Source organism: Odontesthes bonariensis, chromosome 7 (genome assembly GCF_027942865.1).
Source record: "Odontesthes bonariensis isolate fOdoBon6 chromosome 7, fOdoBon6.hap1, whole genome shotgun sequence".
NCBI classification, from domain to species: Eukaryota; Metazoa; Chordata; class Actinopteri; order Atheriniformes; family Atherinopsidae; genus Odontesthes; species Odontesthes bonariensis.
In genome coordinates, this window is record NC_134512.1 from 31,138,931 (window position 1) to 31,163,035 (window position 24,105).

Consider the following 24,105-nt stretch of genomic DNA (forward strand, 5'->3'; position numbering starts at 1 on the left):
TGAAATTCTGTGTAAGTTTGGTTTGAGTAAGTGTAATTTTGGTTTACTGTGGTATATCTGCCTTGTTTTGATATTATCTATCTTTATAATTTCAGAAATAGGTATGCTAGTTCGATATAGCAAAGTTTTATTTGTTACTGAGTCCGACGAACAAAAGCATTTAAAATTTAGTTCACTGTGTTTGTTGGACATGTAATGGTAGCAAGCCCTAGAGTAAAAGAAAAAAAAACGCTTGTGTTTTATCACAACAAGTGTACTAAAAGCACAGCCCGTTTAGCTGAATGTGAGGACTCTTCACGCTATGTTGTGTGCTGAGACGTCAGCGCCATTTAGTGAGGAACGCTTATCCACTATATCCATTTAAGACCATTGTTGCCTGGGAAGATATAGGTCGGTTTGGTTAAATCGGTCAAATCTTCTAGAGAAGAGATAGTTTCATATATATGTATATTCCTTGCAAAAAAAACCGACACATTTTTGGCAAATTAATTTTTTTTTAAGTAAACGAATTCTAACGCTTTAAAATACATTCAGTGACGTGTTCATTTAATGGAGTTGTAGTGGCCATTTGTCCATAAAAAAAAAACAAATTAAACTTAAACCAAACAAAATCAAAAGACCAATGATGCACCATGGGGATGCAAAAGAAGTTGAATGTCCAAAAATGATTTCTTGCGTTTTTCTGATTATTTATTTCCAAACAATAAAACAAACGAAAGAAGAAAACCTGCTGCTCTCTCCCTTTCCCTGGTAAAACCATTGGCCCACCCAGGTGCATGCTGGTACTCCAGGTGCCTACCTACATAAATAGCCTCAGGTGCCCAGTGTGACCCAATTAGCAAAATATTCTAAACAAAGAATATTAGCAAAAAATCTAATCTAAATAAAGCACTGAAATTAATCAAATAAAGATACTCATAATTTGCTAATTAAATTTACAACTAGAACCAAAAAACAAAAACTAACTCTACAAATAGCTCCTACAGGAGTCATGTGTGGTGTATATTTTTATTTCTGTATCCCTATATTGATAGTAAAGATGTATTTTTGATATTGAGACTTTGTTTTTTCTTAATTGCATTAGATGTAGTTAAATATTAAATACTTGGGTATGAGGATTAGAAATGGATGGGTGTGATATATATATATATATTTTTTATAGGCTGATCTAACAGTTTAAGCATAGAAACCTCCTGAAGTTAGAATTCAAGGACTGTAAGAAAATCCTCAGAGCAAGCTAGAACACAATATGGTGTCCAAACAAGCCGATGCGTGACATCAACTTCGCATTCTCTATGTTGAATGCATTGGTCCTGTTTTTGTTTTGTTTTTGGCTCTAAAAAGACTTAAGGGATACAGCTGTATGTCTATATGCTTATTATACTTTTTGTGTCATTTCTCCTCTTTCATCCAGCTGGTTTTTATGGGTTTAGACATTCTTCAAGGTGGAATGCAGAGAATAATTTCCGAGACTGGAGGTAAGGGATTAGGGGAGAGGGGCAGAAAGCATAAAGGGAGTCTAGTGTTTTTTCTGATTAGAATGGCAAAAACTGGATGTTGGCAAACTTGATTGACACCTCTCACTTGTAGCAAATGATCATACATTTTCAAAAAGAGTACAAGAAGGCTGGGGGGGGGGCAGACACCACAGACCTGATTCAGCAACAGTCGGTTACCAGGAGAGGTCACTCTTTCCTCTTGGCAAAGCAATAGTGACTCAGTTTAGCTAAATGACCAGCAACAAACATCTTCCTGCTGTCTTCAGCTTGAAAAAAAAAAAAAAGAAAGGGATACAAAGGGATAATTTCAGCTTTCTACAACCTTTTAAAAGAAACCGGAAATGATCATCCACTCAATCTCTCTCTGACACAGCCATCTGTTCATCTGTTCCCTTTCATCACTTTGATTCAAATTGATATTTTGTTTTGCCACTTTTTTCCAAGCAACGTTAAGCTTAATTCAACCACATTTTGCAATTTATTTTCATAGCATACACTTTCTTTCTTTGCCGTATTTCCCACAGATGTTTGAATTCCCATTGCCTGTTTCATATCTACAAAACACTTTTTTTTTGCATGTGTTTTTACTTTCATTCATTATAGGGTGGCATTTTGGCAAGGTCAGTGCCAATGTTTCTGTTAACTAAAATGAAACTTCTTGTCTTGAACACCACTGTCAACTTTTAACTTAATCAAATGCTCAATATTCATGTCGATCTTTCTCAATTATAAATAATTTTTTTTTGTCATACAAAAACGTGAAACGATTATTGCATGACTTGCCAGCATTGCATTTTTGTTTCTCCTTGTTCTGTCTTGACTCTTAACTGCAGAGGGAACCAAACCAATATGGACTTAATGTTTATGTATCCCAACAAACTGACCCAGCCTGTGGCTCCCACTTGCTAAATTGGTGACAGTGCAAGTTAGGCACTGTTTATATGCTGGTGTACAGTATGCAGAAGCCAAACGCTAACTGCGCTTTATCTCTGTTCCCTTTAGGAATGTCTTGAGGTTTTGATCCTCCCTCTCCTGAAACTGTGTGTAACCTGAAACTGATAAAAAGTTTCAAGTTCCTTTTAGATGTTCCGGAACGGTTTCTTCTATTTTGTGATTTCATTAAGAAACAGCTGAGTGGAGCAAAATAAAAAGCCACAGCTCGACACTGAGAGGTGGTTTGAACAGCGACTTCTGAAATAACAGGACTATGAAACCTGTTTGCTCTGTCTGTCGTGTTATTTATGTTTGTCAAAATGATTATTCACACTTTGAATTTGAGACATACCTGATTGAGGGAAGTGGATTGGAGTCAGTCTATTACAATTTTTTTGGTGTTTTACATAGTTCTTACTCTTAGTATATATTCATTATAAAATTTGTTTTAACTCTCAAGAGTTGAATTTACAAAATGTTGTTTTGTCAGTATGGAAATGTTGGGATTTGCAAATTGTGTACCATTAAATAAGGGAGATTTAGTTTAAGTGTGGTGTTCATAATGGGATTAACAAACATTTAGATTTTATAAGGAATTAAAAACATGCAAAGAAAATTCCTGAAATGATGAAAACTTAGTGTTATTAAAGTGAAAATGGTTCTGCACAGCTTTTTGTCCCCTTCATCTGACAGCTAAGATGTCCACAATCACATGAGCTGGCTGTTGTTTCTTCTACTTGTTGCCACAATATGCAACCTGAGGTTCATTTGCGTGGAAGTGACGCGTATCCACGAGTTTTGGTTAGTCAGCCCATAAAGGATGGACTGTCCTCACTGTCACTCTGAGTGAACGGAAGAAAGCGCAAAGACGGCAGGAGCGGACTGTAACCTGCGGAGAGAAGACCAAAGGCACTCAGGGGCCACCACACCTCACTTTCAGCTCTGAGGTGAAAAGTTATCGGGCAGGGACGTCACATTTCAGAGTAGACACAAGGTGGGGGATAAAACTCACGACCCCCCTCTGAGTCGGTGTGAACGGAGCTGCACGGGAGACACCAATGTGAGCAACGCGCAGGGACCCTCAGGTGTAAAGAGAACAAACTGGCGGCGCTCTTAGGATGCAGAAGTCACCGGTGGAAGATGCAAACTTCTTCTCCAAATTTATCTTTTGGTAAGACATGTTTCGTCTTCATTCTTTTATCCGAGGAGTTATTGGTTGATGGCAAAGTGCACATGTGTTCCACTATCGCCGACATCTGATGCAAAGACGGATGTCTGAATGAACGTATTCATCGTTAGAAGACGCGCTTGTGGGGAAAATCGACAGTAATCGGTTTTCTCAGTAAAAGCAACAAACAGTTGCTTTCATGAAGTCGTTTGCAGGTTTGGTTGTGATTAATAAAACATCAATTCTGAGGTTAATGCTTTGGTCCCACTGGGCGGGGGGATGGATCTAATAGTCATTCACTTTTAAGTAGAGAAGTAGTGGCAAGTGATCATTGGGCCAATACGCGTGTTGACTTACTTGTGTTATATAAAATGTAGCATCAAATTTTCACACGGTCTTTGTGCAGTTCTTGTTTCATATTTGCAAATCACAATGCAACGTCAAAACTCCACTGCTATGTTCTGCCTCTTCAAACTTGCACAGATACTAAAAATCTGGCTATGCCTCCCGTTTTAGGAAGTGAAACCTCATGCTACCAGTAACAGAAGACTACATTAAATGTTCCAGACTCACTTAGCCTTGTTTTTTTCATGTTAAAATGGTCCTTTAACCAACAACTGAAATTCTTTTTTGAGTTGCATTATTTTTATGTACAGAGTACCTTGACCAAACCACGAGTCCAGCCTGAATTCCAGTGGATTTTGAAAACCTATTTATGCAGTTGGATTTTTTTCTAAGCCAATTTTCTTTGTTTGTGTTTATTAACTTTTTTTCCCAGGGACTCTAGCCTCAAGCAGCTGATATTTAACAATCCTTATCGTGTGTGGTTTTAAACACAGGTGGATATCACCACTGTTGAGGAAGGGCTTCACTAAAAAGTTAGAGCTGCCCGACCTGTACAAGGCTCCATCTTATGATCTGGCCGACACCCTCTCCGAGAGGCTTGAAAGGTTTGTGCATCCCAGCCCAGTCACTGGGAATTGTAATCTAGTGGCTCATTCAACTAGAAATCAGCGTGATAAGACAAGATTAACCTGGAATTCATACATTTAGAAAATTAATACTGGTGTTGATAAAGTGCTTGGTGAGTGTATTGCTTTGTGTCATACAGAGAGACTAAAAGTCTAAAACTTTAATTTGTAAACATAAACAGATTTCTACCTTTTTACATCTAAAATCAACACACAGAAGCAAAACGCACAAGTAAGCTAGCACATCTTTTTACTTGCTGACATTTTGACTCATTAGAAAAAGCAAAGGTAGAAACTTTCATCTCCTGTCAAGTATATGAGGATTATCTATAAATAATAAAGGGTCATGAACAGTACATTTGTATGTGAATGAGCAGAATAACTCAATACAATCTTTCAGATAATGTAGATTAATAGGTAAATTGTCTAAAAATGTGTTTCCTTTTGTGCTATGCATGCTGTTTACAGTAGCGGGACATAGACATCCTTTCTTCTTAGCCAACTTAAAATATGGGCTGGCATTTAAAACCAGGTTAGACGTAAACCTAACTAGTGTGTGCCAACAAACAGCCATGAATCAGATGATGGACATGAACTACTTTGAAAATATCTTTCCTTTCAAATGTTTAGAGTTGTCCAAACTTTTGATGAATAGATTTTTCATTCTCACTCTCTTAACTTTCTGTCTCTGTCTTGTATGTCAGTCTTAAGTTTTTCTTTGCTACTCTAGCCACAACCTTCTGAATGGTACTTTCTCTCTTGTTAAAATGATTTCTTATACAGAAACAAATAATAATATTTGTATTTTTATTAGAATGGGATGTTAAGCTCAGCTGTTGCTACTCAGTTGGTTTGTTAATTAGAATTTGCTGATTCCCTGACACTTGGTCATGATTTTATCCCAGATTGTTTTGCTTTCTTTCATTTATCTTCTCCTTGCAATTGTTCCTTTGCTATTCTTATTCCACTAGGCAAATGCCAACAATGTTTTTGTGTTACAGTTGACACCAAAAATAGAGCATTTATATACTTGTTTCTTCCCTCTTGCTAATTTTTTACAATGCCTAACAGCCTTAGTGGTGTCCCTTATTGGCATTGCCTCTTGGTCACAAGAGGGGCCCTTATCACATTCAGTGGTGCCAGCAAGCCAGTTAATGTACATGGGTGTTAAAAAGTCAACCTTTAGAAAGGTTCCAATGCCCACTGGGTGATAAATGAGTAGTAGTGGGTGATTTTGCTCTCATTACTCTGATCGGCAAACAGCAAAGGCTTCTGGGAATGTGAACTTTACCTTCCAGTAAAGTATGCTTCATCAGCTACTTCATCACTCTGAGCTTAGCTGAAGTCAACAAACTTTACTGGCATGAAAAGGATTGGCAGAAGCTAGTCTGAAATTTAGTGGTGGAAAAAAAGAACAGATTTGTCTACATTGCTTAAAATCACCATTTAAAGTTAAATGTGACCCTTTTGTATCTAAAAAGTGGTGGCAAATACTTGTTGTTTAATTTTTGAGATGGTAGTAGTTTGTTGCAGTAAACAATCAAGAGTGGTTGAGATTATTGTTACCCATTTATCTAACTTTTACTTTGTGTGTGAATTTCAAGCTCAAGACAAAATTTTCCACCGGTCCTGATTTTTGTTTTTTTTGTTTTTTTTCTCACTCCTCTGCCATTCGCCATCAATAGAAACTCTGGCGACATTACCTTTTTGAAGTGGAGGAACAGAGACCATTACCAGATATGCTGCAAAAGGCAAACCAATCAGTTTGTTATTAAAGATGTATGGTAGTGAATTGTGGGAAATCATAAAGGTTTACCCAGTATGTTCAGATAGAAGCTCTTGTTTCTTCCCAGCTTTGTAAATTTCTTTGCTTAGTACTTCTTTGGATTTTGGGCAAAAGGAATTCTTGGCAGCTTGCCATCATTGACTTAAGGCAGCTGAAAATGGAAACACTACTTTTTTATATCTTCGGTGAAGAAACTGATCAAACTGATGGCTTTAGTCCATCCTTAACTGTGTGAATGTCAAGAAATACACAGTAGAAAAAGTGAAAAGGAAGCCTTCTAAGGTTGTCCTCCACTGTTATTAATTTCTTTCTGAGTGATCCCTTTTTCTTCCTTCCTTTTCTTTCTACACTCATCTTGTTTCTTCTCTGCTACTCCAATTATTTGCTGTTGAATTGGGACTGTACTTGTATAGCGCTTTTCTAGTCTAACTGACCACTCAAAGATCTTCTAACACTACATGCCACATTCACCCATTCGCACACTCTCATACAGCACGTCTACATCTATACACACTACGTGCTTTATAATCATTCACACAAACATTCATACACCGACGGATTTATCGGTAGGCAACGTGGGGTTCAGTGTCTTGCCCAAGGACACTTCGACATGTAGCCCATGGAAGCCGGAGTCAAACCACCGACCTTCCGATTGGTGGGTGACTGCTCTTCCTCCTGAGCTACAGCCCTCAACATGATCGAACAGGTCAGGTCAGTGTAGGTACATGCAAGACAAGACAGTAGTTTAAGGTTAATGTCAACATGGTATATTGGTCAGCATACAAAAAAATCTAAAGTATTTTTTTCAAATTGCATGTAAATTAATTCTTTAAAAATATACAGATAAATACAATTTATTGTCTTTCTTGATTGCCTGAAAAAAAAAATGTAGAAAAGGCTCCTAAACCTGGTTTGTTGCCAAAGTGGTAGCAAACAAATAGCAACCAGGGCCAAAGTTTGCTGGCATTTGACTGGTAGAGGTATTTTTCTCCCTGTGTGCCTGTGCTACCATTTAACTGTGTTGTAACTCTGTCCACCCTGCAGAGAATGGGACAGAGAGGTGGTGTCAGGCAAGAACAGACCCAGGCTGATGAAAGCACTGGCCCGATGCTTCTTCTGCCCCTTTGCCTTCTTTGGTGTCCTCCTCTACTTTGGGGTGAGTGTTGCTCTTATTTCAGTTGAGCTACTATAACAGCTAGAATTGGCCATTTCATTTGACCTTCATCTTTATCCTAGTATACATGCATAGGAGCAAAATTGAGTTATTGACCGGAGTACGTCCTCTGCCATGATGCTCTTGACTGCATAAGAAAAGGATCATGATATCCTGTCACTTCTCACTTTCTCTGTGTAAGGCAATTGTACATGTAAGTATAGCCGAAGTCACAGCAGAGACGATGTTTTGAACTTTAATGGTGATTTTGTCACATGACCCTGCAGTTAGCTAAAATCAGCATTATTAGGGTCAACAATCGGTTTTATTATCATGGGGAGGAGAATGCTAAACATCAAGATTAGGAGTATGTTCAGAAAGCATGTAAAGCCTATTTGCTTTGTACAGACTTCCATCAGTCTGATCCTACTTTCTTGAGGCCCGTGATCTTTTTCACTGTAGGGACTGTAGGGATTTCCATAGTGTATATTTAAGTTTGTAAGCACTTTCGCAAAGTTTCTTTAGCTTTGTTTGACCACTTCCTTACAGTTCATTCAGTAAGATGTTGCCATTGAACAATTGGTGTATAGTTGGAGGTGAGGAGAACCACCAGCTTGTGGTCTGATTTTCCTTATGGAAGATGAGCATCAGAGCTGAATAAATCCCTTATATTTGCATTGGATAAAGTTTTATTTTGTCCGGAGCAGTTGACAAGATGTTGGAAAAAATGGAAGATTATCAGAAAATAAATGAATGGAATGGAAATGTGTGTATGATCGAACTATTTTCCTTTAAAGCCTCGGAATAATCTATGGAACAATAATACACCAACATGTTCATTACCACTAGTTTTTATTGTTGAAATTGTTATTTAGACCTTCTATTTGGAATGAATTAATTCCTTTTTAGTACCCTTCATAGTTTTTGTGAAGCTATTTTCTAAAGATATTTAATGTGATTCAGCATTTGTTTGAATTTTTCAGTAAATACTGGTAGTGAAATACTGTCACATCTTTTCAGGGTTAAGACTTTTGTCCCTTTTGTATCCTTAAAATCAGTTGTTGCCTGTCATCAGTTATCCACTGCAGTTGGATGACAAAACTGTTCGTGTTTCCACATTGAATGTGTAGGATCATTAGAAGTCTGGCATTTCCCATCACACATAGTGCTACACATAAGGGAAATCTTATGGAGGGTACCACCAATCCGTCACAGGTGGGTCTGTAATTAACAGCAAAAAAATCTGTAATTTTACCTAGTCATTTAGAGATTAGTTGAATATGAATGTTTAGTTAAAGCCTCTGAGACACTTGTTTGATACCACTAACAATGACAATACAAGAAATAGTAACTGTAGAATAGCTGTAATTTATTTTTCTTAAAATTCCTGATGTTATACATTTGTCTCTGAGTGAAAAATGTGCCACATTATGACTACAATAAATGGTAGATGGATTATTTATATAGTGTTTTTCTGTTTTAGTCTATACAGTATTTTAGCCTAGGCTCTGCTTTTTCTCTATCACACATCAGTGAATGCATCGGAAGTAATGTGGGGTTCAGTGTCTTGCCCAAGGATACTTCAACATGTGGTACAGGGAAGCCAGGAGTCTGATCACCAAATCCCAATTGTCAGACACTTGCTCCTGAGTTACAGCTGCCCCAGTAGTTTCCAATCTTCTATCATACAATACTGTTTCACTCTTACAGTAGCTCTGTGTTTGTGTCTCGATCTTTTTGTGTGGTGCCTGTTAAGTGTGTTGTCTTGCCGAAGAGGACCAATAAAACTACAGTGCAATGACGTATGAACGTCACAAGCATGTCGCACCATAGTGTCACAAACCAACTCATTGTCTCTCACTCATGGGAAGGTGCAGAAAGTAGCCACTGTCTAAGTTAGTACATTTTGAGCTGGTTGTCTTGACGACAAGAATGCCTGTTAGATGTAAATGGGACACTGCGAGAAAAAAGAAAATTGTCTGAGAAAGATGTCAGTGGGAACCAACACAGTTTTCCTCTGTTAGGATGTCACAGTAATGTTGCATTTAAATGAAAATTACAAAATTGATGTCTGGACACTGATGAAAATCCTTTATTTTAAATTTATTGATTGATTGTGCGATACTGTGATGTGTTTTTAAAACTCTCTATAGATCTATGTATCTATCTATCTCTCTCTCTCTATCAATTTGCCTCTCTATCGGAGCACTGGGATGGAATGAGTAATCTCTTGTTGTTCTTTTTCTTCTTACAGGAGGCTTCGAAGGCTGTGCAACCTCAGCTTTCGGGTCGCATCATTGCTTCCTTTGACCCAGTTCATGCTCCGGAGCGGAGTCAGGGATACTACCTTGCCCTGGGCCTCGGCCTCCTTTTCACCGCCCGCTTCATCCTGTTGCAACCGGCCCTATTTGGCTTGCATCACCTGGGCATGCAGATTCGCATTGCCCTTTTCAGTCTTATATACAAGAAAGTAAGAGGAGGAAAGTTTGCATGATTAAAAACAATATTTGAATTTAAAAAAATCTGTCAACATATATATATCTTAGTTGTATGTATGTATGTTGTGTGTATATATACATATAAATCCCATTTATAGCATAAATTATGATATTGATGTTTTCTAATTTTTGTTAAATTTAAGGTGGCAGAGCTATCTGATCAGCTAAAAGCTTCCACCCTGTTTGGCTTATATAACTGAATATTCCCAAAAGACTTCTCACATGTGGGAGTCCAGCAAATGGAAATCCTCAAGCTTCTGTTAGGGGCATGGCGGCCTGATGTCAGAGTTTATCCCATGACGCTGACTTCCCCTCATTTACTCCCTTTGTGCTTTGACTGACATCTGACATTTAAACTTTTCAGACCCTGAAGCTGTCAAGTCGAGTCTTGGATAAGATCAGCACTGGTCAGCTTGTCAGTCTGATGTCTGCCCATCTCAACAAGCTGGATGAGGTGAGAAAAAAAATTCACTTTTTTTTTTCAAGACAGAGTTCATTGATCAATGAGAGGAAACCCACAGGAATAAGGAACTGGAATTAGAAACTATCAAAATCATTAAACTGTGAAACAGATATGTTCTTTGGGCCATTGTTAATGGTGAAATGAAGCTGACTTAAAAGTGATATTCTTCAGAGGCTTTTCCACAAGGACTGATGGTTCACACCTTCACTCATTTCAGTGAATTGATTTTATCATCTGGCACTTAGCGGTGTGTTGCTTTGTACTGAGGAATAACAGGAGGTCAAAGGTAGAGGACAAACAAACCCAATTAGGTATTATATTATAAGCAACATGTGATTGTTGCAAAACAAAGATGATCCACGACAACGTAGCTGGAGAGTGTTTATGTGTGTGTAAGCTGTCAACTATGTTACGTGGAGTTTCACTGAGGCGTTGAATGTGGAAACACTATGCAACCTGCTTTAGGACAATTATCACCTGGCTTGAATGTGGCTTGCTTGATATGGAGAGATGGGGCTACTTTGTCTGTGTGGGTGCATTATGGATGAAAAGAGGAAAGTTGCAGGTGAGTGGATAAAAGAAATCTTATTGAGGTGAGAATTGAGTGTAACACTTATAGCACAGGTGAGATTCAGAAACATAGAGGTGATGAAACTGGATTCTTCCAGCAAGAAAGTTTGCCTACTTTTTTTTACTCATCCTTCTTTGTCTTCTTTCACTGCTTTTTTGTCTGCATTCTTTCATTGTTAGAACACATTAAAGATATTGCACTGCGCATATTTCTAGACCACTGATATATAAGAGATGACATATTTTCAAAACTTAAGTATAAAAAACTTTATATGAAAAATGGAATATCCATCCATACATCCATTAATTTTCTATCCTATCAATTCTGGAGCCTATTCCAGCTGCCATTGGGCAGGAGGTGGGGTACACCCTGGGTAGGTTGTCCATCACAGGGCATGATATGATTATCATATTGTATAATTATTATATGATATTGCATACTAACTCTTTCAGTCAGTTTGGATTTATAAGATACATTACTCTGATAGTAACCTATTCCAAAAGTGGAAAAAGTAGTATTACTCAAAAGAATGTTATCTTCTGGAAAGTAGGCAGGGATTTGTTCAGTTTTCAAAGAGAGCTCAGCGAGTCACACAAGTGGTCACCTGATACTGCAGCTCTGGTCATATTGTGTCTTTTCTTGTATTTTCTTTTGCTTTTATTCTGTGAAAACACCAGATTTTTAGTGTTTAGTATTACAAGTGTTTTTTCTATCCTGGTTTGGCTGCGTTATTAGTGGCATTACTTTGACTGAGGAGGAGGAGATGAGCAGTAGGTAAAAGGATGTGGGTTCATTATGTCCTTGTGGCAAGACAGGAGTTTGAAGATTTTAGGTTCATCCACTAGCTGTACAGGTACAATCAGTTTTCATGTCTACTTCAGACTGAGAAGGGAAAGATTTGACAGCATGTTGGGAAAAGTCAAATGGAGACTCACAAAAATGAGAAGGGCAACTTGAGGCAACTTTAAACAGAGTTTGTCTGAGATGGGTGATTTGTTGAGAACTGCCAGATCCCCTCCAATTTGATGCGCCGACGTGTCAGAACAAAACGCTGCACCCAAGTTTGAACATTTTTAACTTTAGCGCAGAGCAAAAGAATGCCAAGCCCAATTTTGCACAATTTATACCCTGTGCGAAAACTCCTTAAGGAATTCCTGCTGGTAATTCTGGCACTTTTTAACTGTTATAATAAGACACCATGTCAACAGAGAAATGTTTACATTCACGAACAGCTAATTGAGCTTTCAAAATCCTGACAGATGTCTGCAGTAACTGAATTTTGTGGAATAATTAAATTCACTTCAGTTTATTTATATAGCTCGATTTCACAACTAAATTAATTCAAAGTAAATTAATGCAAAGTCTCAGACCGGGAGGCTCTTCAGAGAGTGGTGAGAACAGCTGAGAAAATTATTGGGACTTCTCTGCCCCCAGTCCAGGACATAGCACAAAAACGCTGTGTGACCAGGGCACTAAGGATATCCATAGATCCTTCTCACCAACAAAATGGACTATTCAGCCTGCTGGCCTCCTGCAGGAGGTACTGCAGCATCCAGTACAGAACCACCAGGTTCTGCAATAGCTTAATCCCACAAGCAATGGGACTATTGAACTCCCGCTGACCCTCAACTTCTGCAAGTCCGGTGCAGTCCACAAGTAGTGAGGGTAGTCTGTGTATATGTGTGAACTTTGCCACGTGTATATATTTGTATATTATATTTGTGTTCATCTGAAGATTTATATACTCATTCTGTAAAAATTCTGAAAATGTAATACTTCAAGACTCCATAATTTTAATTCTATTCTATTCTAATTCTAACTGTCCTTTAGCTAAACGAAACATAATTTCATAACACCTGATTCAGATCAATGCATCATTAGCAGGCTTGTGCGGGATTTTTTTCTTTTGAAGTGATCCATTTAATCTGCATCAAATCTTCTCTTTCAATCCGCTGTCCTGAACATGTACGAGGCAACAGTGGAGAGAAAGACTCTGTTTAACAGGAATAAACCTCCAATAGAACATAACTCAGAAGCGCTTCCCATTTGCCTCAACTGTTTTAGGGTTGATACTACAAGAGAAAGGTCAACAATGCCATAACACTAGTTAATGACAAGAATAATCCCATATTTAGATGGAGAATAAAGAGAGCAGAGTGTGGAGAATAAGCTTGAATAAGCACAAATCAAGCAGGCTAATTATGCATATTTAGATTTCAAGATTATTACAAAATGGCATTTGTGAAAAGAGAACACTTGCATTAGACTACAAAGGTATTGATATAGATAGGTTTTATCAAAGGTTTTTGATGAAAGTACTATTTTATGGCATAATGCTGTATTGTCTTGCATGGTCAGTGTATTCCTTATTTTTTCAATATGTTTTACCAAAGTGCAGCTTACTAAAAATTTCTCAGTATTAACATATTCTGTTGGTTAACTTTATAGCACCTGACAATGTTTTGTTTATATTAAAAGTAAAGCTATTGTGCTCATCAAACTTCTAAGATATCTTTAGAAAGCTGTATAAGGTCCTCAAAACAAAATCGTTCTCTTGTCTTTCTTAAACCGGACCATTTATTTTCTTTCTATGATTATTTTTTCATTGTTTTTATCACACAATGATTCCCTCCATGAAAGTCAAATTCTCATTGCCTTGTATACTCTATTCTAATCTCTGTGTTTTGTGTCTGTGTGTGTGTGGTGTGCATTGCAGAGTCTGGGTTTAGCACACTTCATATGGATCACACCTCTGCAATGTATATTGTGTGTTGGTTTGATCTGGGAATTGATCGAGGTTAATGGGTTCTGCGGCCTTGCAGCTCTAACTCTGCTGGGCATCGTCCAGGCCTGGCTCTCCATGAAGATGGCACCACACAGGTGAGGTTGGATTACCACATAGACTCACAATATAGGACATATATAGGCTTGTAAATCTCAAATTTGAAGTATTTCTTTCTGATTACCACTAAGTAACACCTTGTCGATGGAAATTTTCAGAACAGTGAATGTGCATGTGAACCTGCATGCTCTGATATACTTGCATTTTATGCGTGCACACACCAAAAAGAAATTAAACAGTTTCTTTGTTCACGTGAAACTGCTTCCCCTGAACAGAGCGAAGCGAGCAGTGTTGATCAACCGCCGTCTGGCTCTCACGTCAGAGATTGTGGAGAACATTCATTCTGTGAAGGCATATGGCTGGGAGGAGGTGATGGAAACCATCATTAAGAACATCAGACAGTAAGGCACTTATACATTCTACATATATACACATATATGCTCACACATTTACAGAATAAGACTCTTGCTGATGCTCTGCCTCTGCAGTTTGCATCAAAGCTTTTATTGTGGAAAACCTTTCGTCTTTCAGCGAGACGATCTGGGCTGAGTTGGCTTAAACTGTTTTCCAGAAACTCTTTACTCTTTCGGTGTTTTCGGGCTGATGGGGCATATTGTTGATATTTTAGTACCGAGCAAGAGCAACTGGCAGGTCCAGTGATCGCACTCAAATGCTTTGAGAGAACACATCATCATGGCATCAACACCTCACTGAATTTGAGAGACATGTCAAGACATATGGTTAACGAGTGGTTTTATAGTCAAAGTCTGCATCACTTTAAATGGCAAGTTAAAGTGTGAAAAACAGTTTTGGTATCATGCAGCAAAAAACATTAATATAAATTTCAATATTGGTTACTTAACAATAAATTTAGTTATCAGAATTCCTTCAAATTATGTTTGTCTAATAAACTGTAAAACAGTTTGAAGTTCAGCTACAGTTTGTTTTTAACAAGCTAGCAGACAGCTCAATTGTCTGTAAAAATGTAGAAAAGAATAGAATAGAACAGAATAGAAAAATACTTTATTCATCCCCCAATGGGAGAAATTCAAATTAATCAAGAATTATTAATACTGTATTTACAATGATTGTATATTAACAACAACAATAATGATACCAATTCTGATAAAAAATAATTCTACTAACTAATAATAATAATAATAAATGACTAAATAAATAAAATTTAAAAAAAAATTAATCAATCAATTTGAGAAGAACTCAGCTGCCACTGTTAAAAAGCCTTATGGCTGTGGGAACAAAGGACCTTCTTAACCTCTCAGTCCTGCAGCGCAGAGAGATGAGCCTCTCACTGCAGCTGCTCCTCTGTCCTGCCAGGATGCTGTGGAGAGGATGTTTATTGTTCTGCAAAACAGAATACAATTTCCTCCTCATCAGTTGCTCCACCACAGCACTGAGAGGGTCCAGCCTTCTGCCTACTACAGAACCAGCCTTTTTCACCAGTTTACAGTTTTTGTCTGTACAGCATAGAACAGTGCACTCTCAATGATAGTGTGATAAAACATGCACATCATAACACTACAGATATATAAGGACCTGAGCCGTCTCAGGAAGAAGAGACGGCTCTGGCCCCTCCTGTACACTGCTTCTATATTGGTAGACCACTCCAGTTTATTATCCAGCACCACCCCCAGGTATTTGCAGGTCTGAACAGTCTCTATCTCCCCTCCATCAATGCAGACTGACTGGTATGGAGTTTTAGATCTCCTGAAGTCCACCACCAGCTCTTTGGTCTTGGTGGTGTTCAGGAGCAAACAGTTCTTTTTGGTCCAGTCAGTAAAGGCCTCCACAAGGTCCCTGTACTCCTTCTCCTGTCCACCATGCACACATGCCACAACAGCCGTATCATCAGAATACTTCTGTATGTGGCAGGACTCTGAGTTGTACCTGAAGTCCAATGTGTACAGGATGAAAAGAAAAGGAGCCAAAACAGTACCCTGTGGAGCCCCAGGACTGCATTCCAGTGTTCCAGAAACACATCTCCCCATCCTGACATACTGTGGTCTGGCAGTCAGATAGTCTATAATCCACTATGTCAGGGAGGGGGCCACACCCATACCTAGAAGCTTGTCTTTCAGTATGGGAGGCTGTATGGTGTTGAAGGCACTGGAGAATTCAAAGAACATGATTCTCACATATGAACCAGGCACATCCAGATAAGCATATGCCCGATGCAGCATGTACAGAACTTCGTCTTCCAAGCCTATGTGTTTCTGGTAGGCAAACTGGAGGGGATCAAGAGCCTCAGCAACCTGCAATCTCATGCGACAAACAAGGAGTCTGTCCAAGGTCTTCATAATATGAGATGTCAAAGCCACCGGTCTGTAGTCATTCAGCTCCACCGGTTGCCCTAATTTGGGCACTGGTATGAGACAAGAAGTTTTCCACAGCACCGGGACTTTTTCCATCTGAATGCTACTATTGAAGAGCCTCTGAAGAGGGACTGCTAGTTGACCAGCACAGTCCCTCAGAAGCCGTGGACAGACTCCATCTGGCCCTGAAGCCCTCCCTGACTTAAGTCTCCTGAGCTCAGCTCCAACCTCCTCTATAGTTAGACACAGAGGTTGTAGCGGAGGAATGGCGACAAGAGTGATGTTGCTATCAATCATAGAGATGGGGGTGGAGGTGCAGCTGAACTGAAAAAAAGCAGATCAATGAAAATAACTAAAAATGTTTAGATAAAAACTAAAAATTAAAAATGACAATTAATCATATAAACGACGAGAAAAATTGAGAGCTACACAGACTTGCTGCCGATAAGGCCGGCGCATAGCAACCAATAGCAACCATGTATTAACTTTATGGAATATATCTAATATTTAATATGTGAAAACCCTCAAGCTCCCAGGCCTCTGGTAGACGACACAGCTTGAAAAGGGCTATATATTGAATTACCTCTTGCCCTGGTGATAGTTAAGTTATTTTTCTAGCTCGGGTTCTGCCAAAGTCCTAGGAGCTTGGGGATTCTGCACAGTATTTTAGCTGTTCCTTGAATTGGGCTTTTCTGATTACAGGTTTATATCTCTGATCTTACGGTCTTTGGTGATGGTTCTGTAACTGGAATTAAGCTTCTTTCGTGTTATTTCCTTTTCCATTAGTAGCTTGTTCATTTGTACTGCTGAGTATTTCTGGGGTGCTGTTAGTGTCTTTAGCCAGTAGGTGTGTATCCTGTCAGAGCCTGGTGTGGTCCAATTCTTCTCACTTGAGACCATCTTGATGGTCATTAGTTCTTGTTCCTGAAGACTGCTGTGAACTGTACCACAAATCTCACACTGAGATGCGCACACACGCACGTAACTGGTGGTACTGTTCCTCACAAGGCACCTTATTGGCTTCACTTTTTAAACCTGATGCAGAAGGTAGTGTAGACATGAATTACACAACTCCCCCTATGATTTATTTATCCTGATATTCTTACCCTCATTCTTACTCTGTGCTCTTTCCACAAAAGAATGATTATATCTTTTTGGATGTTGGTTTCTTTTTTAATACAATTAATATTAATCAATATTACATTACATTTCTTAAAGTTTTTTTGCTTCATTAAATACAAACAGAATCTATCAAAATTATGTTTATCTTGTATATAAAGCATGTAAGAATAGTAATGCGGTGCTCCTTTCCTCTCTCAGGGATGAGATGACACTGACAAGGAAGATTGGCTCTCTGCGATACTTCTACAGTGCCTCATATTTCTTCTCTGCCATCTTGGTTATCGTCTCAGCCATTGTACCACACGCGCTCAGTAAAGGCATTATCCTCCGTCGAATTTTCACCACAGCCTCCTACTGCATAGTGCTACGAATGACTCTCACCCGCCAGCTGCCAGGCTCCATCCAGATGTGGTATGACACACTGGCACTAGTCAAGAAGATTGAGGTAGGTTGTTAGGTTGGTGTTAGATATAGATTCATTGGCCACTTCATTTGGTACCCCTGTGAAATATAATGAAACAGGCCTGTCCTAAATCTACTCCTTTGAAACTCAGCCATTCTCCATTTATTTTGATGATTTCAAATGATGATAAATCTACTTTAATATTATTAGGGATCACTTTGTTTTTTTTTGTTTTTTTTGTTTTTTTTCATCAGGACTTCTTGCTGATGGAAGAGTACAGAGTTCTGGATTACAGCCTGACCACTGTTGGATTGGAACTGGTCAATGTGTCTGCCTCCTGGGATGAGGTATGTTGGTGTCTGAATATCAAACCTAAATACAAGACTTAAGTGTGTAATGAGAGTACTAATACATATGAACCAGAATTAAAGTAGCACTGTAGAATTTGGCAAATTTTTTGCTCTTTGTTTCCACCTGTAGTTGTGTTGATGTAAAACCACTGTGAAAAACAAATCTCTGTGTGAGCCCTTTACAGGTACAACCATACACATGATTTGTTGTCATGTTGAAGAGGCCACCAAAAGGCCATCGAAAGCCCACAAAAATGTCAAGCAACCATAAAGCAATGTTTTTTTTTTTTTTTTATTAAGCTATCAACTTCCTAAAAATGTTGACAAGCTGCTGCTTTAGTCATGCTTACCTGCTAGCAGCGGAGCAGTGCATGTTTTGGACAAAATGTATGTTGCAATAACTCAAAAGGAGTAGTGATTGATTTGGATTTGACACGTGATAAGGTACAGCAGACTGGTGCAAGAAAAAATGTTACAAACTTGAAATATATTAGTCTACTATAAGAAATAATAATAACAGTACAAAGTTTTATCCACATTTATTTATTAGTAATTCTCAAATTTCATAAATGTTTAAATATTATTTTGATATTTTTTATTATTACTAATATGCTGGTACAAGCGGTATGATTATTTTTAAAAGTTTTTTCAGGCACTAGTGGCCTTTGATTAACAGTAGTTGGACAGGAAAGGGGGCAGAGAGAGTGGGTGAAGACATGCAGCAATAGGCCTCAGGCTCAGGCTACAGCCTCTGTACATGGTGCGCACGCTCAACCAGTTGACTTAAGTTGTGCCTCAAGCAGTATGATTCTAATATAAGATTTAGTGTGACATGTATTTACCATTATTTTACTTGCTTTTACTAAACTTACAATAATTCTGGTTATATAACACAGCAGTTATTGGGCCTGGATCGCTTGCCTTAAAAAATGCATTTTCATCTGTTATCTGCTGCAAGTACTCCTTGATCTCATTGGATGTTTTATTTTAAGAATATATGTGCCAAAAACTATTTATCACTTTAATGAATAAGCATTTGGCTGGGAAATCATGACTCGGGCTATAGCATTAACCTTTCTGAGTGTCACCACCATAAAATGACATCGGCACGTTTGAAAAAGGTAACCCTCAGAAATCCCTAAATCCACCATGCATTACAGGTATAAAAGTTAATTCACCACAGCCACTGGGAGTGGGTAGTATAATCTTATCTATAGGCAGAGGCTCCAAACTTAGTTTAGCAGGTGTGACTCATTGACCACCTGATACCGTGAGAAAACAAACGTCCGGCAGTGTTCTTTTCACTCACTTTGCATAATTAATTATCCTGATGTTGTCACCAAAGTTTGCTTTTGCTGGGAACACTGAATTTCCCTGTTCATCACCTAATTCCCAAATTCTCCTCTTGCATTCTCCTCTTCTTGGAATGTGCCATTCGCACATGAATAGGGGTGGCTGTTGCCTTTCTTTACTACTGACAGCATGTACGTCAACTCATTTGAATGAGAATTACACTGACAAACCTATACAATCCATTGCCAACCCTGGAATTAGGGGAATAGTGACCCATAAAATGTCAGAAAGGTCAATGATTAAGCTAGTGAGTCATGCAGAACTCCTTTTTTCTGTGTGTTGTGTCACCTATTAATCTGTACAGAGGCGGTGACTGAGTTGAAATAAGGTCATTATGAGACTGAGAGTCAGGTCGTGTTTTTGAGAATCTCTTGTTTCTCAAAGTTTGACACACTGTCACTGTCTGAAAGCATTACGTGGCAGACAAGTACGCACACACTAAACCCTGAAGCAAACAGTAAACAAAACAAAAAACACAAATCATACACACCAATACTTAAACCATGAGTGATATAGACATAAGTTTGATATTGGGTACACTGATGAATCAAAAGTGTGCATGCGTGTGTTTTTCTTGATGTCACTCAGAAAAGTGAAATTTGCATTCTTTTGTGCAGGAGATTGGTAATCTGTTTGAGAAGATCAAGCAGGAAAACAAAGCAAATGGACACCTGAATGGTGACAACGGGCTCTTCTTCACGAACTTGTACATCACGCCTGTTCTCAAAAACATAAGCCTGCATTTAGAGGAGGGCAAGATGCTTGCAGTGGCTGGATCTACTGGCTCAGGAAAAGTAGGTCAAATAAATGATCTCATCCTAAAGAAATTGTGGTAAAGGAGTGTTAATGACTATTAGAAAAAAATATGTTATCAAGGTATCTTTTCTTGAGAATTCCAAGTCACAATACTGACTCGTTCCAGGTAATGAGGAGTGAGTATACCATCTGTCATGCTTTGACATAAAAATGTAGTTGAGTTAAGTATAAATACGCTTTCCCTGTTTCCTTCAGAGTTCCCTGCTCATGATGATCCTGGGCGAGCTGGTGCCATCAGAGGGTAAAATCAGACACAGCGGTCGGATTTCGTACTCATCGCAGACTCCTTGGATCATGCCAGGGACCATTCGTGACAACATCCTGTTCGGCCTGACTTATGACGAGTACCGCTACACCTCTATTATCAAAGCCTGCCAGCTTGAAGAGGTACCGGTCATTCATTCTTTTTCTCCTCTGTCTTTACTTTGTGGTCATGATCAGTGTTGGTCAAGTTACTTTTAAAAAGTAATTAGTTATAGTTACTAGTTATTGCTCCCAAAAAGTAATTGAGTTAGTAACTAAGTTACCACATTGTAAAAGTAATTAGTTACTCAGCAAAGTAACTGTGGCATTATTTTTTGTGTTCTACACCGCTGTTATGTTCTATAACATCTTTAACATCAAATATGTTTATATTAACTGATTGAATTCATTCAAGGTAAACACAAGAATCTTGTGCTAAAGAAAAAAAAAATGAACCAGATTCAGTGAATATTTCCCTATATCCCTATATAGAAGATATAAAAACACTAAATACAGTTATTTAGAACATTCGGTATTTATTTGAACTCAATAGATTGCAGCCTGCCATATGATGCATAGAAATAAATTAATAAATAAACTCTGACCCGAAAAATCGAGTGTTTGTTTTCGAGTGGCTCAGTCTCCTTCGCTGGGGCTCACGCTAGCTGCATTTGGGCTTGGGGTTGGGTTAGCAGCTGCAGAAGCAACAAGTGCTTCATATTCGCATGGGTTGATGTGAGGTGCTTCATTAGATTTGAGTAATTGAGGCAGACGTGGATAAAGTTTTTTTCCCTGGGGCATAGCGTGCATGTTACATACACATTGTTGTCTTTTATCTCCACGGGTGAGAAGTAGTGCCAGTAATTCCAGTTAGAGAAAGCTACCTTTGAACTTCCCTGGCTCGTCGCCGCTGTCTTGTGTGTGTTTAGCGCGTGCAGTGAGACGGCGTGAGCAGGGCTTCCGCCCACACAGCCAATCATCATCGCATTTTCAACGGTGTCATCATCCCCACCCCTGCTCTCTCCAGGCAGCATGCAGCTGATGTGTAGCCGAAAGCCTACAACCAAATTGCAGTAACGCGCCACTTTTTATTCTCAGTAACGATAACGGCGTTGTAACGATGGGGAAAGTAATTAATTAGATTACTCCGTTACTGGAAAAATAACGCCGTTAGTAACGCCGTTATACTTAAACGCCATCACTCCCAACACTGGTCATGATTGCTGTTAATGCAGACTCCAGATATTCTGCTACCAATTATTAAAACACAAACTAAGAATATGAATACTCTTATTTTAATAGCCACTACCTCAGATGTTCATACTTTCAGACAAAGTCTGACTAAATGAACAGGTTTAGTGTGTGCAATCATGAAAGCAGCAGATATCTCAAGTAATATTAGTATTTTTTTTTTTTTACTGAACTGAAACTCCCCACTCAGTTGCCCATTTGGAGCCACTGCAAGGCTTTAACAGGTTCAGGTTTCCCAAGTCCACATTTACACCAATTATATCCCCCCACACACACTTGCACACATATTTGTACATTCTGTCTCTTACTCTGATACACATACTCGCACTCTCATAAGCCTCAGTGTTGAGTGATATCCCCTCAACTGAATAATGTCTCTTCTATTACCATGGAAATCTCAGTGGGATGCAATATGAGCCTTTTAGTGCTCAGTGACCAACACAACCACATCAGCAAGCTGGAAGGACAGCTCAGATCTGCAAGGTGTGAGGGCTGATATTCACTATTGAATTATTTTATAAAACGTTTAAACAAATGTGGGTGAAGAAAACATTAACAAACAATCATTTTGAATGCATGCATTTATGAAAAGTAGGCATTTATTATGGTAATGTGATTTTTGTCCATAGTGTGCTGATGTAAATACTTGATCTGTTATCTGTTTTGGGATCATATACAACAAAGTACAACACGTGATGTGATGGACTTTCACTTTTATCCAACTACTCACAATCAAAATGTTTGGAACTTATGTAAGCCAAAATTTCAGTGACATTTTTTAATCTGTTGATAATATAGATACACTCTTTAAGCTCTATTATTACTGAAATCAATGCTGTAGCTGCTGTGGATAACTCTGTTGACTTCCATGTTTCATGCTCTGTGGCGTTGATGGTGCCTCAGTAGTTTTAACAAAAACACAAAATGTTGTCACAGTAAACAAAGCCAGCATGCAATACCAGTGTTTCCATGAAAAAAACAAAACACTTTCAGTTTGTCTTTCAGGAGAGATACCAAATGTGGTTCAAGGCATAAAAAAAAACTAAACCACAGGAGTTGTATAATAGAAGTCACACTGTCAGTTCGCTGTGTATCATATGGAAATCACTGAAAATCCTCCCATGCATGCAGATTGTTAATTTTCGGACTAACCCGTATGAGACACGGTTCTTTTGAAGATTTGTCCTCTAAAACTCGCAGATTTTTTTTGCTTTTTTTCCTGTGTTGTAGCTGATCTGACTTTTGTAGTAATGAGCGGTGATAACCATTTTTGTTGTGATGTGTCATCAGATTTTTGTAGGTGTTTTTGAACTTATAGTGTTAAGACTTCTCAGCCTCTGGTACAACTTCTGAACGTTAAATTGTCTTATTTTTTTTAATATAATTTTCAAAAAGGTTCAATTTACTGTATTCAGCAGAATGTAGACTTTCCAAGAAGAATTATTTTATAGCTCAAAAATTTAGGATTCCTTCGTATGAACAGTAGCAGTTAATACTTTTGAAGAACTTTGTTGAAAATACAGGCTCCAACATAGAAATCAAGCACTAAAAGAATGTGTGTACCTGTATTCACCACTACACAAGACACAAAAATATGATAATTGAACCAAACCAAAAAAAAGATACTTATAATCTCAATATAATGTATTATATCAACTGGTTTAACTGTGTGAATGTGATGAACAAGAATCGTTGACCAGTCTAAAATCACTGGACAGTGATGGTGACAGAAATCATGCACTACAAAATAATTACACTCTGAAAAACAGAAAGACAAGTGCTTCAAACTTGTCTTAGTTTGAAGCACTTGTCAACTGATACTTAGTCTTATCAGTTTAAATGATCAGTTGTCAGTTGAACTGCATGAGAACCTTAGATAAAAACTTGTGCAAATCGGGAGCACATACTGTAATCAGATGAAGACGTGGTGAAATTGCTAAGCCGACATGGGGTTCAGCATGTTTGGTGACCATGTGGCCAGGACTACCACAGCAAGTACAAAGTCTCGACAGTGAAACACAGAGGTGAATCTGCTGTTACAAAGATGACATTTAGAGATAGGACAGTGACAGCATACCTTTGAAAATGCCAAAATACTGGCTGAAAAAAATGATTAAAAAAGGAATATTCCAGCATGAAGATCCAAAGCACAAGTAAAACTCACGCAGGAGTTACTCATTAAGAAAAAACGTGAAAATAATGTTTGTCTGAGTATGCTGCCTGATTGAAGTCACATAACTCCTTTTGGGTATTTCACTGAGAAAGTTAGAACAACATAGCCTCTACAGCAAAGAGCAGCTGTTAAAAAATGTCTCCATGTTGAAGAGGGTTGAGTCTTTCAGCAAAAACACAA

At 38.4% G+C, this 24,105-nt stretch overlaps 1 protein-coding gene across 1 annotated transcript in view; it reads left to right on the plus strand.

Annotated features, from left to right (window-relative positions):
* Positions 1–3,251: 3,251 nt before the first annotated feature.
* cftr (CF transmembrane conductance regulator) overlaps positions 3,252–24,105 on the plus strand; it is a 45,007-nt gene continuing 24,153 nt past the window's right edge. The window contains exons 1-11 of the mRNA XM_075470539.1: positions 3,252–3,603; positions 4,440–4,550; positions 7,402–7,513; positions 9,765–9,980; positions 10,373–10,462; positions 13,759–13,922; positions 14,160–14,285; positions 17,535–17,781; positions 17,994–18,086; positions 20,060–20,236; positions 20,454–20,645. Coding sequence (XP_075326654.1) covers positions 3,551–3,603; positions 4,440–4,550; positions 7,402–7,513; positions 9,765–9,980; positions 10,373–10,462; positions 13,759–13,922; positions 14,160–14,285; positions 17,535–17,781; positions 17,994–18,086; positions 20,060–20,236; positions 20,454–20,645 — 1,581 coding nt within the window. The 5' untranslated portion in view covers positions 3,252–3,550. The remainder of the gene's footprint in view (positions 3,604–4,439; positions 4,551–7,401; positions 7,514–9,764; positions 9,981–10,372; positions 10,463–13,758; positions 13,923–14,159; positions 14,286–17,534; positions 17,782–17,993; positions 18,087–20,059; positions 20,237–20,453; positions 20,646–24,105) is intronic.